Source organism: Arachis hypogaea, chromosome 10, assembly GCF_003086295.3.
Source record: "Arachis hypogaea cultivar Tifrunner chromosome 10, arahy.Tifrunner.gnm2.J5K5, whole genome shotgun sequence".
Lineage (NCBI taxonomy): Eukaryota > Viridiplantae > Streptophyta > Magnoliopsida > Fabales > Fabaceae > Arachis > Arachis hypogaea.
Window position 1 is genome coordinate 109,658,108 of NC_092045.1, and position 17,278 is coordinate 109,675,385.

The window sequence follows — 17,278 nt, forward strand, 5'->3', positions numbered from 1 at the left end:
TATACAATCAATATTCAATACAAAAAAACATCTGAAATAAAAAAAAAAACATCCACAACAAAAAACATTATGTATCATCAGATTTTTCGTCAGAAAAACGAAAAAAAATCCGACGGTATAAAATTACGGCTATACTTACAGTTTGAATGAATCAGACGGTATAAACCTCATCAGTAAATGTTTATCGTTGGAATTTTTTCATCCAACAGTAATTATTGTTAGATTTTGCAATGGATTACTAACTCGAAAAATCAATTGGCTACCGACAAATTTTTTCGATGGTATTGTTGGCACCAAAATTGTTGTTTTTCGCACTATTACCATCATATTATTTCATCGGTAAATCTGACAGTAATGTTAATTTAAAAAAAAAAGTTGAAATAAATAGTCAATTTTATTTTTTTATTTAAAATTATTTTTTACACAATTAATGGACAATTCATAAATAATAAATTCCTATTACTTAAAATAAATAATACAATGTTAAAATAAATTAAAAGTCAAGTACATTAAATAAATACAATGAAACAATAAAACGAAACACTTATAACTAAAGATCTAGGTAGTTCTCGTCGTCGTCGTCCTCATCGTCGGTCTTGTGGCCTTTGAAGAGGCGACGCAAAAGGCGGTGATATCTGTGTGCCACCAGCAGGGATGATGCCAGCGGCACGCATCTGAGCCTAATACACCTCCATTTGAGTCTCCATACGTTGAACTGCTCTAGTTGCTCCCTCCACTCCAACTTGAGGTCATCCGTATTTGTCATGCGTGTGAGGATTTTCTGATACCTCCCTCGATAATTGTTCAGCTCATGAGCCTACTGGTGAAGGCTGCATTGGAGCTCCTGCACCTGCAGCCTCAAATCCACGCCTTCCTCGGACTCGACGACTCGACTGGTGGGAGAGTCTGACGATGACCTCAATGTGGAAGTGTGGAGGCTGTTGGCAAAGAATGACCCCAAACCATATATGCGATTCTTGTACGGCACTGAGGCGACTGTAGTTGCAATGCCATCAGTGGCGTCCTCCCCACTTTGCCGAGACTGCTGAGTCGTGACCTTTAGTCTTTATATGTAGGACTCTTGTGTAATGCAAGTTATTGTGATGATTAGTATGACAGATATATAGTTAATCTCTAATAATTTTATACTAGACAATCAGATATATGTTTACTCACATAATGATCCCGAGACTGCTGATCAACAAATCTCGCTTTGTTCTCCTTTTAGCGTGTGGTTGTACTTGAACGTCTCCGCCAATGTCGCTTTGCGATCTAACGACTTCGACTATACATGTTGCATTGAAACAATATGATTGGGATGTCTAGTAATGATATGTAAAAGAATACAACTAAGTTATTAACAAAACTAAAGTCACTACATGCCAACCTGGCCTTAGTCTTCATGAAGGTCGCTAAGCTGCTGGTATACTTGGACGACTGGCCAATTTTCTGTTAGCTCTGTTGGTGAAATGCCGATGCCTTAACCCTTCATCGGTCTCCCGATGAACTAATAGAACCTTCTTTATTTCCAATTGGAGCCATGTCATCAGGTGGTCCCGTTCCTCACGAACATCCTCCAGTATCTATTGGAGCCACCGATCCATTCTATGATCGAATATCTTCCTGATGGTAAGATTGTGCTCAGCATCCCATATAAAGTGCAGCTAGCACAAAGAAACTTTAAAATTAGTTAATCAAAATAGAAGATATAAACTAGCTTAAAAAGTTTGAAACTAAAAAAAATGTAATTATCCTAAGTACACACGTTGTTGTTCGGCGCAAACCTAACAACAATAAAATAATATGACAATTCCTTAATAAGAAAACAGGAAACACTTTCAGGCAACCAAACCTAAATCCACTAAAAAAGAAACAATAACCAGGCACTTGCAGCAATAATCATAATCAGTAAACAAGAAACACTAACCAGGCAACCAACCCTAAATCTACTATACAAGAAACAATAACTAGAAATTTTCACTAATAATCATAATCAGTAAACAGAAAACACATTCAGGCAATCAAACCTAAATCCACTAAAATATAATCAAGTTTTAGGCACTTTTAGCAATAACAATAATAAAAAAATTTATAAGACTCAAAGTGATACTCAGTGACGGACCCAGAAAAATTGGTTGACAGGAGCAAAAATATATAAAGATAAAATTTAGATAAAAATATATTTATAGTTTGAAATGAAAACTATATATATATATATTAAAAAATTAGAAATATACATCAATATATACATATATACATACATAAATTAATTAACTCGTAAACAATATATTAATTTAAACTATGATGAAAAAATAATTTATAATTATTCTCTCTTTGTTTTTAACAAAACTAAATGTTACTTTTATATATGTATTTTTAAATAATTATTTAACTATTTATTATTTCTTATTTAATTATGATGTTTATTTCTTATAATATTTACAGTACAAATAAAATTTTAATTAAAAAAATTATTATAGAAAAGATCATTTTAATAAAAAAATTAATATATAAATAGTATGTTTTTAGTGTTAACTAATATTTAAAAATATTATTAATAACTAAAGTTACATTTAATTTTAAAATTAAGTTTCAACATAATTATTAACTAATTTGCCAGTATAGTAAAGTTAATTATAATTATTTGTTGATTAATTTATTTATTTTTTATTTAAAAAAATATAATCTAATAAAAAGATAAATATATACATCTATATATATTATAATTACTTTATAAAATATTTATGGGGCAAATGCCTCCTCTCTCCACCATCTCGGTCCGTCCTTGGTGATACTTATCCCGTACCGCCACCAGATCAAATGGTCAATCGTATGATGAAAGGTGATGGAGGGGCATCAGCTGCCTCATTTTTATGAGAGGTCTCTGGGGACACAGCTTCTGTCACTGGAGGCGGTGTTGCCGTGACAACGAACTGCTGAGCGGTAGAAGATGGCGTCGTCGTTGTCGACAAAGGCACGTAGTTGAGATCAGAGACTATGATAAATAGTTAGTCTGTTAAACCTGCAACCTGTGACGTCACCGGAAAAGTCAGAGCAGAGGGAGAGAATCTAGAATTTTCAGCGGTACCGGAAGAAACCCTCCCTCTACCCGGACTACGACTATGACCACGACCAGCAGCCTGATCCGTCAGACCTCTACCCGTCGTCATGTTTGTAAATTACATACCAATTAAAATAATCAATAATAAATTCAGCATTATATTTCTATGTTCAGCAGAATATCAGTTAATGAATTCAAACAAATTCAAATTACAAACCCAAGAATTACAATAGCATCCTAAATTACCTATGAACTAAGATAAATCCTAATAAAAAAATTATAATTTTACTCTAAATAAACCTAACAGCAAAAAGTAGTTCATCTGACAAGCATTCTTTTAACATCAAGTCACAAAATTCAGCATCAATTTCACAAAATTCAGCATTATATTGTAGCGTTCAGCAGAATATTAGTTAAACAAATTCAAATTACAAACCCAAGAATCAAAATAGCATCCTAAATTACCTATGAACCAAGAGAAAATCCTAATAAAAAAATTATAATTTTATTCTAAATCAACCTAACAGCAAAAAGTAGTTTAATTAACAAGTATTTTTTCAACATCAAGTCACAAAATTCAGCATCAATTACACAAAATTCATCTTTATATTCAAACAAATTCAAATTATAAACCCAAGAATCACAATAGTATGTTTAATTATCTATGAATCAAGAGAAATTCTAATAAGAAAATTCTAATTTTACTTTAAATCAACCTAAAAGGAAAAAGTAATTTAACTGAATTTTTTCAACATCAAGTCACAAAATTCAACATCAATTACACAAAATTTAGCATTATATTGCAGTGTTCAGTAGAATATCAGTCAATAAATTCAAACAAATTCGAATTACAAACTCAAAAATCACAATAACATGCCTAATTACTTATGAACCAAGAAAAATCCTAATAAAAAATTATAATTTTACTCTAAATTAACCTAACAGCAAACAATAGTTTAACTAAATCAACGTTACTATTAGATTTAGTCGCCAATAAATCCGATGGTAATGATCACGACAAAATTTTTATTCTTCTCTCCAAATATTATTGACAATTTTACCGTCGAAAAATTAAATTCGACAATAATTTTTTAGAGTTACAAATTTATTGTGAAATTTGATAGTAAATTCACTGATAAACTCGCTACTAACGTCCAACGTTAATTCCAAGTACTTTAACATTTTTGTTATAGTGATTTAAAAACATAACTAAAAATTATTCGAATTCCAAACTTAATAAAAACTCATTTTTAATGAGTTTCATAATAATAAGCTTGTGTTAATAATCTACTATAATATTAATTCAAAATAATTTGTTACAATATTAATTCTCTAACATTACTCTATATGAATATATAATGACTATTTTTCATCGTCGTAGAATTTTTTTTATAATTATATAAAGCCTGAATATTATGTTTTTAAATTTGAATTTTTCTTACATCTTTCATTTCATTTGATTAGGCTATTAGACTTTTTTTTCTCAAATAGGAATGTAAAGACATCAAATATGAAAATTAATTTATTTTTAATACATCAATAATCTAAAATATAGTCATTTTTTTATTAGTCATTTTTATATAATAATACATAATTAGATATAAATATAAAATCTGATAATTATTTATCAGAGAATATCTAAATGCAACTTTAGTTAATAATTGTTAATACTATTTTAAATATATATTTTTAAAATTTTCACTTCAATAAATATACAATAAGAATATTAATTTTTTTTTTAGAAATTTGTGAGTTTTAATAAAATAGTTATATTTAACTTATTGAATTACTTCTTAGTTCTTACTTCTTAGATAAACCCTTTATTACAGTAGTCAGTAGGTTAAAAAGTCTGATTCACAGTCACACATCTAACACGGAGCCAGTGGCCAATGAAAGAAACGGTTATGCCACGTGGCGTTCAGAGAGGAGTAGGGGCAACACGATAGCATCGACCACAGTGAATCCAATACGATACGATAGTACGATCCGAATGAGTCAAGTATGGAAAAATAGAAGTGAACACGTGAGAGAAAATCGAAATTTTAGGTGAAATTGAAAGAATAAATCATTTAAATTGAGATTTTAGTTACTACAAGTGAGTGATCTCGTGTTTCGATGATTTTTCAAGTCTAACACTCAAAACAGTGCAACAATCACACCTTCCATAATAACAATAATGGAGTAGAGAGGACCCAACCACACTCGTGACCAAGATAAGAAAGAAAGAAACAGCACTCACTCACTCGCTCTCACATTCACACTTTCAAAGGAAGAAAATCTCACTCATTCACAGGGAGAGATTGAGATTTGGGGAAATGGCATCGCCATCGCCAATGCGGCTCTCTTCTGCGACGGCGGGTTCCATGAGAACCCAGGGGCTTCTAGGGTGCAGCTCTGTGTCCGGGATCATCGGTGCGGCTTCGCGATCCTCAAGGTCGAAGCTCTTGATGATGCGAAACACCGTGAAGCTCAACCTTACGATGATGAGGAATAGGAGGAGCTCCTTCACGTTGGTGAAGTGCGTGTCCAGCAGTGAGGCCCCTCAGAAGCTGCAGCAGCAGGAGGATCCACTTTCTCACGAACATGGTCTGAAAATCATTCCTCTCTCTCTCTCTCTCTCTCTCTCTCTCTCTCTCTCTCTGTTTTGCATTTGCTTCATTCCCTGTATTGAGATCAAATTCATTTTTTATTACTATTTTTGTTCAATAATTAGGACATGGAAATTTTTTGGCATCGGAAAGATTCTAATTTCAACAAAGTAGCCTCTGAATGAAAAGAAAGACACAATTGCTGAGGATTGTTGAAATTTTGTGATCTTTTTGCGGGCCACATTTAGTGATCTTTTGTTATTTTGCGGGGGACATGAGTCCTTACTTTCATCCAAGGGACTTTTCAGAGATATTATTCCTCACTGTTTTGCATGTTACCGAAAGCTATCTTGTGTCTTCAATGTGATCCAATTAATCGTTTCATTTTATTGTTTGTTTCAGAAACTACAACTTCTCTGGGCTCCTTCACACCAGATGCTACTTCTATCGCATCAAGTATCAAATACCATGCAGAGTTTACTCCCCTGTTTTCTCCAGAGAAATTTGAGCTTCCGCAAGCTTTCTGTGCAACGGCACAGAGTGTTCGTGATGCTCTAATAATAAACTGGAATGCTACTTATGATTACTATGAGAAACTGAATGTTAAGCAGGCTTATTACCTCTCAATGGAATTTTTACAGGTTTGTCTAGACGCTGGTGCTTTCATAAAATTTGAACATTTCTGGCATACAACATTTATTTCCACGTAACATCCTATCTTGCAGGGAAGAGCATTATTAAATGCAATTGGAAATCTAGAGCTGACAGGTTCCTATGCAGAGGCTTTGAGCAAGCTTGGGTATAAATTAGAAGATGTTGCGGGTCAGGTGGGACATTTCCTACTGTATCTGTTTGTTCATATTTATTCTAAATTATGGTATGTATGTTCATTCCACTCACATGAGTTGTCTCTAGTTTGACTCCCATCAGAATCCTGTAAAAATATATTTAGATAAATAAACTGAAATGGTTTCAGTGAAGTGATTATTTTACTTTAAGAATGTCATATTGAAGTTTTCCCATTGCAGGGTCAACTGATGGATTTTTATGAAGTTCGCTTTTCTATATATCTATTTTGGCAAAATGTTATGAGCTTGGTAGTCTTTATCCTTTACTGAGCTCCTATAGGCTATAGCAATAGGAGTAATCTGATTGAAACTTTAATGTTTGATTGCACTTTATTTCTTAGAGTTGTAGTAATTCATTTTGGTTGACCAATATTAGGAGCCGGATGCTGCACTTGGAAATGGGGGTCTTGGGCGTCTTGCTTCATGTTTCTTGGACTCATTGGCAACATTGAATTATCCAGCATGGGGTTATGGATTGAGATACAAGTATGGCTTATTTAAACAGAGAATAACAAAAGATGGGCAGGAGGAAGTTGCTGAAGATTGGCTTGAGGTATGTTGATAAGTTCTCCTGGCATATACAAAATTATAATATTCACATTAGGTTTTCTTTTCTGTTAATATGTTCTTTCTTTGCTTGTCACTTTGTGTAACAGATGGGCAATCCCTGGGAGATTGTTAGAAATGATGTTTCATATCCTGTAAAGTTCTATGGTCAAGTTGTTTCTGGCTCAGATGGTAAAAAGCATTGGATTGGAGGAGAAGACATACTAGCTGTTGCACATGATGTCCCAATACCGGGATATAAAACTAAAAGCACTATCAATTTGAGACTTTGGTCTACCAAAGCTGCATCTGAAGAATTTGATTTGTATGCTTTCAATGCTGGAAAGCACACTGAAGCAAATGAGGCTTTAGCCAATGCTGAAAAGGTTTGCATCATGATGATCATGTATATATATATATGACACAGACACAGCACACACACAAGTGACTTATGATAATATGGTGGATTTCTAGTTGATTGATCTAATTACAATCTGAGTGGAAGTTAACAAGGATCCTTTTAATGCTGTTTGACTGTTTTCTTTTAAATGCAGATTTGCTACATTCTCTACCCTGGGGATGAGTCAATAGAGGGGAAGACCCTTCGTCTCAAGCAACAATATACTTTATGTTCGGCTTCTCTTCAAGACATCATTACTCGTTTTGAGAGAAGATCAGGAGCAACAGTGAACTGGGAAGAGTTTCCTGAAAAGGTTGCAGTGCAGATGAATGATACTCATCCCACCTTGTGCATCCCTGAATTGATGAGAATCTTAATAGATATAAAGGATTTAAGTTGGGAAGATGCTTGGAATATCACTCAAAGGTATCTTGTCTTTTGTTTAAATTTATTTTCCCATGGGTTTTTATGATAGAATGCTATGATGTTACTTATTTGGTCCACATAGCCAACTTTACTTACTAGGAAAATGGCTTTTGGTTATATTTGTTTTTGTTTTTGTGGGAGGGAGAGAGAGAGGTGGTGATCTCATCCCATTTTAATGTGACTTGGGTTTCTTGGTTGAATGTATCTATCTGCCACTGTGATCTAGAACTGTTGCATACACAAATCATACTGTACTTCCTGAGGCATTAGAGAAATGGAGCTTGGACCTCATGCAGAAACTGCTTCCACGCCATGTTGAGATTATCGAAATGATTGATCACGAGGTGATGTTGAAATATTTGTATAAACTCATTTATTTCAAGGTACAGCCAATTGAGTTATTGCTAATACTTCTTGTTTTACAGCTAATTCGGACCATAATCACAGAGTATGGCACATCGGATTCTAAGTTACTGGAGAAAAAGTTGAAGGAAATGAGAATACTAGATAATGTTGAATTGCCTGTGGAATTTGCGGATGTACTGGTTAAGCCTGATGAGACCATTGAACCTCATGACGAGCTTGAAAATCCTGAACAAGAAGTGGAAAAGGATAATAATGAAGAGGCAAAAGAGGGAGGGGAAGAAATAATTGCTAAAGAGGATGAAAAAGAGCAGTTGCTGGAGCCAGTACCGGAACTACCCAAATTGGTTCGAATGGCCAATCTCTGTGTTGTGGGTGGTCATGCTGTGAATGGAGTTGCAGAGATACACAGTGAAATTGTGAAGGATGAAGTATTCAATTCATTTTATCAGGTAAATGCATTATTGGATGAGACCCTGTTTCTAAATCTTAGTTATTTACTCTTTTGAAAGCACAAACTAGCACATAACAGTCTACACTTCATCTATTACACAAGGGTATAAATTTTTTAATCATGCTACTGCCTCATATAATGCTAATATTTTCTGCATTTTTCCTATTAAATTGCATATGTGCTGCTTGGGAAAAAGATGTAATACATACACATTCTTAATGATATGCATGTATTGCATGTCTTTAAAAGTTCTTCCTCCTTTTTCTTAGATTTACTCCACAATAAAGAAAAGCTGTTTAGGTAACAGATCTTGATGCCATATTTCTTGCAGTTGTGGCCTGAGAAATTCCAAAACAAAACAAATGGTGTGACACCTAGGAGGTGGATCAGGTTCTGCAATCCTGCCTTAAGTAAAATAATAACCAAGTGGATAGGCACAGAGGATTGGGTCCTGAATACTGAAAAACTGGCTGAACTACGGAAGGTAGTTACATTATTTAATTGTTCTTGTCTTAATACTGAATCCTTTCTTTTCAGAAATTGAAGAGGGACTCGCGTTTGTTTAATACTTGAATCTCTATTTTCTTATCATGAATGCTGTGTTTTTGCTGCTCCATAAATGAACAAATGATCTTGAATTTCAGTCAAATAAAGAAATTAAAATCGAAATACCATGTATTTGGTTGTCTTTTGTTTGGAGCAACGGAAATGATCTTGCTTCAGCTGTTTGTTCAATCTAAGATATTTGAACTTAGTGAATTATCTGCTGAAGCGTCATTGAATGAGGAGTGCTGTTTGAATCTGAATGCCTATGGGTATATGGAGTCCATAATTCGCTCAACTTCATTAGGATGCTGCTACTTCTTGATCTTGAAGGAGTCAATGTGGTATATTAATTAAATTTTATGGGAACTATATGAAACTAGTAAGCTGGAATCAAGCATTGCTTTTTCCAGCAAGTGATTTTTCCATTGCCTTCAAACTGCTATTTAAAGTCTTACGCATATTATCCTCAGTAATTCTGGCTGACTACACTAGTATCATTTATCAATAGTTTGCAGACAATGAGGATCTACAAAAGCAGTGGAGGGAGGCAAAGAGGGCTAACAAGATGAAAGTTGCAGCATTAATCAGAGAACGAACAGGGTATTCTGTCAGTGCTGATGCAATGTTTGACATACAGGTAATGTGTTTCCTTTAGGTATCCTTTTGGCTCCCAATTTTGAAGTTTTAAACATGGAACGGAAGTTTACAAACATTTTTAGGTTGAAGGTAAAGTAAGTAACTGGAAAAAAATTATACATAAATGCCTTAAGGAATCAAAGTTACTGTCATTTATTTTTATATACAAGACATTAGTCCTATATCAAATGCACATTGATTTATGATAGATAGAGCATTGTACAAGGTTTTGTCGTCGTTGTTGTTGGATAAAAAATTAATAAAACAGGTTAGGTCAATATATAGGAATAAGTAGGCTCTGTTGTATATCTTGACAGGCCATAAACCCTGGTAAATAGAGCTCTATACACCATTATTTATGTATAATTCATAACCGTCAATTTTGAACCTTGAATAGTTCCCTCTTTCTCCATATCTCATGTTTTAATTCAGATCCTTTCATGTGATCATCCCCCTCCCCCCCCCCCCTCCCCCTTCTTTTAATTAGTTAAAATACAAAAGAGTTTACTGTATATGGTTGCTTAACTCTTGAATTAATTGTTTTTATTTAGGTAAAGAGAATCCATGAATATAAGCGACAACTATTGAATATTTTGGGAATTGTTTACCGCTACAAGAAGATGAAAGAAATGACTCCCAAAGAAAGGAAAGCAAATTTTGTTCCAAGGGTTTGTATATTTGGGGGAAAAGCATTTGCTACATATGTGCAAGCCAAGAGAATTGTGAAATTTATCACAGATGTTGGGGCTACAGTGAATCACGATCCTGAAATAGGAGACCTGCTTAAGGTAGACACTACTTCATTTTCCACAAGTGATTTATTTATTTCTTTTAGTTGTATTTGTTTTGTCGAAGGGTTTATAGTGATATTGCTGATGAAGGTAGATTCATTCATTAACTAGTCCTAGGCTTATCATGTATATCCGGAAAGTAATATTAAAAGCAACAAACTTCTAAAACGGTGTTCCCGGATTAAGAATCATGCAAATACTTAAAAAGTTTTTGTTAATTAAGTATTTCCTTTGTCCACCGTAATTATTAAGTTTGCCATCTGATCAAATTATACTTTGGTCTTACTGCATCATTGATGCCATATTTGAATGCAAATTTGTTATTATTAGATATCTATGGCCCTATAGGAGAAGTGTTTGAGACTTGTTTTAAAAAAGGGACCTTTGGGAGAAAGAAGAGAACTATGATGCTGCAGTAGTTAAACCAAGTTGATACTTTGTTCTTTTTCTCTTTCTTTCTAGAGAGCACTTCTAGAAATTGATGACTTTTCTTAGCCACTAAGAGTGATCTGGTGGTGAGGGATATGGGTAGTTCGCATGGGGTATTAGGTTCAGACCATATTGCTGTTAATATAACCAAAGTTAGGTTGACAACTTTCTACTTTGGTGTTGCGAGATCATTTTTTGGAATATGAGTTTGAAATATTGTTACTTATTTTTTTTTCCGTAAATCCATTCAGGTTATTTTTGTCCCTGATTACAATGTCAGTGTTGCTGAGATGCTGATTCCAGCAAGTGAATTGTCACAACATATCAGGTGATTATATTTTACATGGTTTGTCTTATTCTTTGGTTGCATGATTATTCTAAAGCATTAATAGTCAAATTAGTCCCTGAAAAATGGGTCATTCTCCAAAGTCGTTCTTGAAAAATTTTATCAATCAAACTAGTCTTTCAAAGATTACAAACTAGTTATTTTTGTCCTTCCATCACTCAATAATAGTTTCCGTCAACGATTGATGATATAGAACGTTAGCTGATAGCGTACACAACACCTAGCATATCTAATTGGACAATGAATAAATATGTTTATGAAAATCTATTAATTTAGTCTATTTTTCTAATTTTATAAACTCTAATCCTAATATAATCTAATGATATTAAATTGATAAATTTTCATAAATATATTTGTTCAACGTCTAATTGGATATGCTAGGTGTCATATATGATGTGAGTTAACGTTCCATATCATTGATCATTGACGAAAATTGTTAACTGAGCGATTGAAGGACAAAAATTATTGATTTATAATCTTTCAAGGACTAATTTGAAGAACTAGCCATATTTTACGGACTTATTTGACTATTAACCCTTATTCTAAACTAATATATAAAAACAATTAGCAAGATATTATCACTCGCACTAATCTTTATTCGAATTTTGTCTTGAATAGATCTAGATAGAAAACATCAATTTGTTAATAATCATATGCACATCATATGCTGCTCATAGAAATAATTATTTTTGTGCATGGAAAATTGAGGAATGCATCTTCATAGTTTATCTTTGCTGTTCCAGGAAATAGTTAGAATTTGACAGCGACAGTAGTATTACAATTTTTAGTTTATTTCCCTGCAAAACATTTGTGTTGCTAACATAGCCAAGTAATAACTTATGTCCCTTCTAGTACTGCTGGTATGGAGGCAAGTGGAACTAGCAACATGAAATTTGCAATGAATGGCTGCATACTCATTGGAACATTAGATGGGGCCAATGTTGAAATAAGGGAAGAGGTTGGAGAAGACAACTTCTTCCTCTTTGGCGCTAAGGCTCATGAAATTGCTGGTCTTAGGAAAGAAAGAGCTGAGGGAAAGGTTTGTCATGATATCTATGATATATGCATTTTACTTTCCATGGAATATATATTTAATGCAATGTTGCTTTGGCATTCGCCCGTAGCACAATTATATAGTACAGAAAGTTCCGAATAACCAATGGTAATAACCCAATAAGTCTTTCAATTCAGTTCGCTCCTGATCCACGATTTGAAGAAGTTAAAAAGTTCGTCAGAAGTGGTGTTTTTGGGCCTTACAACTATGATGAATTGATGGGATCCTTAGAAGGAAATGAAGGTTTTGGCCGTGCAGATTATTTTCTTGTTGGCAAGGACTTCCCCAGCTACATAGAATGCCAAGAGAAGGTTGATAAAGCATACCAGGATCAAAAAGTAAGTATAACCTCTTCATATTCTCTTATGAATTTGCTTAACATGGTAGCTATCAAGTTGATGAGTTATTTGTGGTTGCATGCGCCAATTCCAGAATCATTATAAGCTTGCTGATCTGTGGTGATCATAACTTAACAAGAGACACATTATAACCCCCTCATTATTGGTTCTTCATGCATCAACTTGTTTGGCTGAACATCCATATACAACAAATTAATACATTTGATCTTACCTTTGTGATTAACTTTCATAAATCATGTCCGTGCCTGCAGACTTGGACAAGAATGTCGATATTGAACACAGCAGGTTCGCACAAGTTTAGCAGTGACCGCACCATTCATGAATATGCCCGAGACATTTGGAACATTGAGCCAGTCGAATTGCCATAGACAGGTCTCGTTTAATCAATAACATGGGTTGGTGCCACGCAGTCTTGATGATCATTACTTTCTCTAAGCAACTAGTACCGAAAGAATAAACATAATAGTTTTGTATAGAGGAGTCCTTAGATCAATTTCGATATGACTGGCTGTATCTCCAGTTTGTCCAAAAATAAGTCTGCAGATATATAATGTTATGTCTATCTGTGTGTACTGTGTTGGGTGTAGCCCCAAAAAACTTTTCAAGAGTATATCAGACCGTTGTTTAATATGGAAATATTAGATGCTACCGAAAAATAAATATTACGAAAATTAGATGAATTTCAATCTACCCTCCAGAGGCCCTATCTAAAGGAGATTTAATGGCTTCTGAGTTTTCATATAAATTGGTTATTGTTCTCATCTTGTATCTCGAGGGGAGGTAGATCCTTGTTTGAGCTTTGTCACAGTTAGTGTGAAAGGCTTGTAAAGAGATTTTGGCACTCAGATTAAGATGTGTGGATGATTACAAAAACTTATTTTTGTATTTAAGACACTCTTTAGTTAAAAAGTCTTGGTGAAATAATAAAAAAGAATGTGTTAAAAATTAAAATTTTATTAGATATCGTGTCATTTTTTCTTTCTTGATGTGAATACTAAATATCAATATACCTACAAAAGAAAAATCTTACCAACAATGGAAAACAATGGAAAACAAAGAAATAAAAACCAAGAAAAAAAAAAGTTTTACTAGAAACTTGAAGCTAGCATAGGCCATTCTAAATTCTCAACCAATATGATAGTAACAGAAAAACAATTTAATAAAAAAGAAAATAGTTTGCTTGAAAATTTATAACAGCCAATCAGCCATGTAATAATGAATATTTGGAGCACAAAGAACGGTAAAACATAGACCCTCCTCCTACATTCCCTGAATTTATACTCAACATCTATATTAAAGAAAAAAGTGTCCAAAGATCAAAACAAAACAAAACTTGTAAAAATTAACAGCAATAATTGAATCAAACTTGTGCAGTGATCTGTTACTTTTAGGCCACAGCAGGCATGTCTTTGAGCCATGGATCCAGTGGCTTACCAATTGAGTACACAATGAATCCAATCTCACGAAGCTTATCCATATCCACAATGTTCCTTCCATCAAACACAAATGCTGGTTTCCTCATATTGTCATATATCTTCTGATAATCAAGATTCTTGAACTCATCCCACTCGGTTAGAATGCAAACACCATCTGCATCCTTTGTTGCCTCATACGCATCCCAAACCACACTCACCTTCTTCTCGGTTGTCGGGCTAGTTGGCTGCAGGTGGATAGGATGGTCCCAATCAAACTTGTTCATCCACAGATCCCTTTGGATTTGGTCCTCGGTCACCTGTGGATCATATATGCTCAGTCGGGCCTTATCGCCAAGTAGCCCCTTGCACACATCAATGGCCGGCGTCTCCCTAGTGTCTCCAGTGTCTTTCTTGAATGCAAATCCCAGAATGGCAATCTTCTTGTTTGCAACCGTGTTAAACATAGACGAAACCACACGGTTCACAAACCGGCTTTTCTGGTAATCATTGATCTTGATGACTTGTTTCCAGTACTCTGCCACCTCCGGAAGGCCATTGCACTCGCAGATGTAAACAAGGTTCAAGATATCTTTCTGGAAGCAGGATCCACCAAATCCAACACTAGCATTGAGGAACTTAGGTCCAATCCTTGTGTCTGTACCAACCGCAAAGGACACCTGTTTAACATTTGCACCGGTAGCCTCGCAGAGGGCCGACATGGCGTTAACTGATGAAATCCTTTGGGCCAAGAAAGCATTGGCAGCAAGCTTAGAGAGTTCTGCAGACCACAGGTTTGTGGTTAGGATCCTCTCCTCAGGAACCCAATGAGCATAAACTTCCTTCAATGTTTGAATGGCCTTCTGGCCTCCTGGGGTCTCCCTGCCTCCAATGAGAACTCGGTCCGGGTTGAAAAGATCTTGGATTGCAGTTCCCTCGGCAAGGAATTCCGGGTTTGAGAGAATCTGGAAGTTGATACCCTTGGCATTGTGAGTCAGAATTTTTTCTATGGCCTCAGCAGTTTTGACAGGGACAGTGGATTTCTCAACCACAATCTTGTCTGACTTAGAGACGTCGGCGATCATGCGAGCTGCGCTCTCCCAATATGTCAAATCTGCTGCTTTGCCGGCTCCAAGACCGCGAGTCTTAGTTGGGGTGTTGACAGAGACAAATACTATGTCAGCCTCAAATACATGTTTCTCTACATCAGTGCTGAAGAAGAGGTTCTTGCCACGACATTGCTTTACCACGTTGTCAAGGCCTGGCTCATATATTGGAAGCTGATCGCTGTTCCAGGCTGCAATGCGGGATTTAGAGATATCGACAACAGCCACCTCAATTGACGGGCACTTAAGTGCAATCACTGCCATTGTAGGACCCCCAACATATCCAGCCCCAATGCAGCAAATCTTCACCATTCTTACTTTCTGTATGGATCAGTAAAAATACAGCAAAAGCCAATTCAATATCTTTTGTATCAAATTATCAATCATATGTTTTCTAGTACTAGCACAGCATAATTAGGGGATCGAGTAACAATTTTGAATTGTATTCCTCCTGGAGAACAAGGAGGCAAGGACACAATTGCTTAGCTTCTGTCTTTATAATCCTAAACAATGTTATTTGCCCACATAAAACGTTGGTGTCCATTTAAACACCAATTCTACTACCATTAGACCAAATTGTGCCCCCCCCCCCCCCCCCCCAATTCTCTTCATTTATCACTCATCCACTTTCTCCATCCTCGGATCTAAATAGTGTCTAAGTGGACGATAATTTTGGTGTGTGTTTCAACGGTAGATTTCAGACAATGATATCAATGATTCTGATTCTCTCTTCAGATTTAGAGGATTTTGTAAGCGTAAACAACTAAATGTTACTAATTTCCTGCAGATCGGAACTCTATTTAAGGATTTGTCACTGGCAATGAATTAATGCATACACAAAGCGGGATTCAAACTCCTAACAGTTGCTTAAGCGGATGAGTGATATAACCACTCAACCAACCCAATATGTATGTTGATGTTTTACAACCAAATTTGGTCCTTGTGGATCATTATATATCAAAACAAAAAATTGTCACAGTGACATGAGATTGATGAAACAGGAATTAATTTATTTTCTTCTAATCACATAGGAAGAATCCAAAAAGAAACGCTTTATACGAATCAAGATCTAATGCATGCAAATCTTAACAAATTATTGTCATGAATTAGATCCAGCGCTAAGTATAGAAATAAAAATGCTTGTGATTTGTAATGTATCCTTACTGCAATAGATCCACATGCAAAGGAGCTTCAAACCAAACTCACGAAAACATTGAATTCAGCACATATTTGAACAACTTAACATACAAGAAAGACATAATGACTAAAGATCTATGAACTTTTACACTAATCAGAACAAAATCCACCAAATTAACAAGAGTTAACTACACCCATCACAAAAAAAAAAAAAACAAAAGTTCCAAATTCATATTGATTCAACTCTTCACAAGAATGATACTATAGTGAGAAAGATTAAAACTTTGACAAAAATCTGACTAAGAATCAGCAAATAAGGAAATGGGGTGTCAAGCGTTTACCTCTTTTGACAAAGTAAGGAACGAAGTGTAAGAGAAAGAGTGCGAAATGGAGAAAACGAAGAGCAGCTTATGTGACAGAAGTGTTAGGACAAAGTTCTATTAATATAACCCAAAGAAAATGCAGGTTTTGTGGCTCTTATTACCAAAAAGGACAACCTTTCTTTGTGAAAGACCGAAAGCGATGCGTTTGGTGTAGAGGGGCTTTCTGCTGGAGTAGAAACAAGGGCAAAACGGGAAACTAAGTGAAATTAAATTACAAATTTGCCCATGAACTCAAGGTTCCAATTTCCATTCATTTTGAAAAGATAAAATAAAATTTCTGACGCCTGACATCCTCGAGCATTTTCAGGGATCTGCCACATTGTTCATTAACCAATCAACATCATCACCAATTAAAAATCATTATTGGAATTATTATACTAATATGGTTTAGGT

General features: G+C 34.9%; 2 protein-coding genes across 2 annotated transcripts; one reads left to right on the top strand and one right to left on the bottom strand.

Moving 5' to 3' along the window:
• The first annotated feature begins 5,011 nt into the window (after positions 1–5,011).
• On the top strand, positions 5,012–13,527 carry LOC112716471 (alpha-1,4 glucan phosphorylase L isozyme, chloroplastic/amyloplastic). The gene is made up of 15 exons (XM_025768391.2): positions 5,012–5,647; positions 6,052–6,290; positions 6,375–6,476; positions 6,874–7,050; positions 7,154–7,429; positions 7,598–7,869; positions 8,096–8,213; positions 8,295–8,684; positions 9,018–9,170; positions 9,741–9,869; positions 10,420–10,656; positions 11,340–11,416; positions 12,287–12,473; positions 12,626–12,826; positions 13,099–13,527. Exons 1-15 carry the CDS (start codon positions 5,377–5,379, stop codon positions 13,213–13,215), a joined length of 2,946 nt encoding a protein of 981 aa, XP_025624176.1. The 5' UTR covers positions 5,012–5,376; the 3' UTR covers positions 13,216–13,527.
• A 475-nt stretch (positions 13,528–14,002) lies between these two features.
• LOC112716472 (UDP-glucose 6-dehydrogenase 1) lies at positions 14,003–17,064 on the bottom strand. Its single transcript, XM_025768393.3, has 2 exons — positions 16,844–17,064; positions 14,003–15,686 (listed from the first exon to the last, which is right to left on the bottom strand). Exon 2 carries the CDS (start codon positions 15,675–15,677, stop codon positions 14,235–14,237), a length of 1,443 nt encoding a protein of 480 aa, XP_025624178.1. The 5' UTR covers positions 15,678–15,686; positions 16,844–17,064; the 3' UTR covers positions 14,003–14,234.
• Positions 17,065–17,278: the final 214 nt, after the last annotated feature.

Bases quoted from the DNA above. Each gene is read 5' to 3' on its own strand.
- LOC112716471 (XM_025768391.2), top strand. From the start codon at position 5,377: ATGGCATCGCCATCGCCAATGCGGCTCTCTTCTGCGACGGCGGGTTCC. The intron at 8,214-8,294 runs GTGATGTTGAAA...CTTGTTTTACAG, and splicing joins TCGAAATGATTGATCACGAG to CTAATTCGGACCATAATCAC. The intron at 12,827-13,098 runs GTAAGTATAACC...CCGTGCCTGCAG, and splicing joins AAGCATACCAGGATCAAAAA to ACTTGGACAAGAATGTCGAT.
- LOC112716472 (XM_025768393.3), bottom strand. From the start codon at position 15,677: ATGGTGAAGATTTGCTGCATTGGGGCTGGATATGTTGGGGGTCCTACA.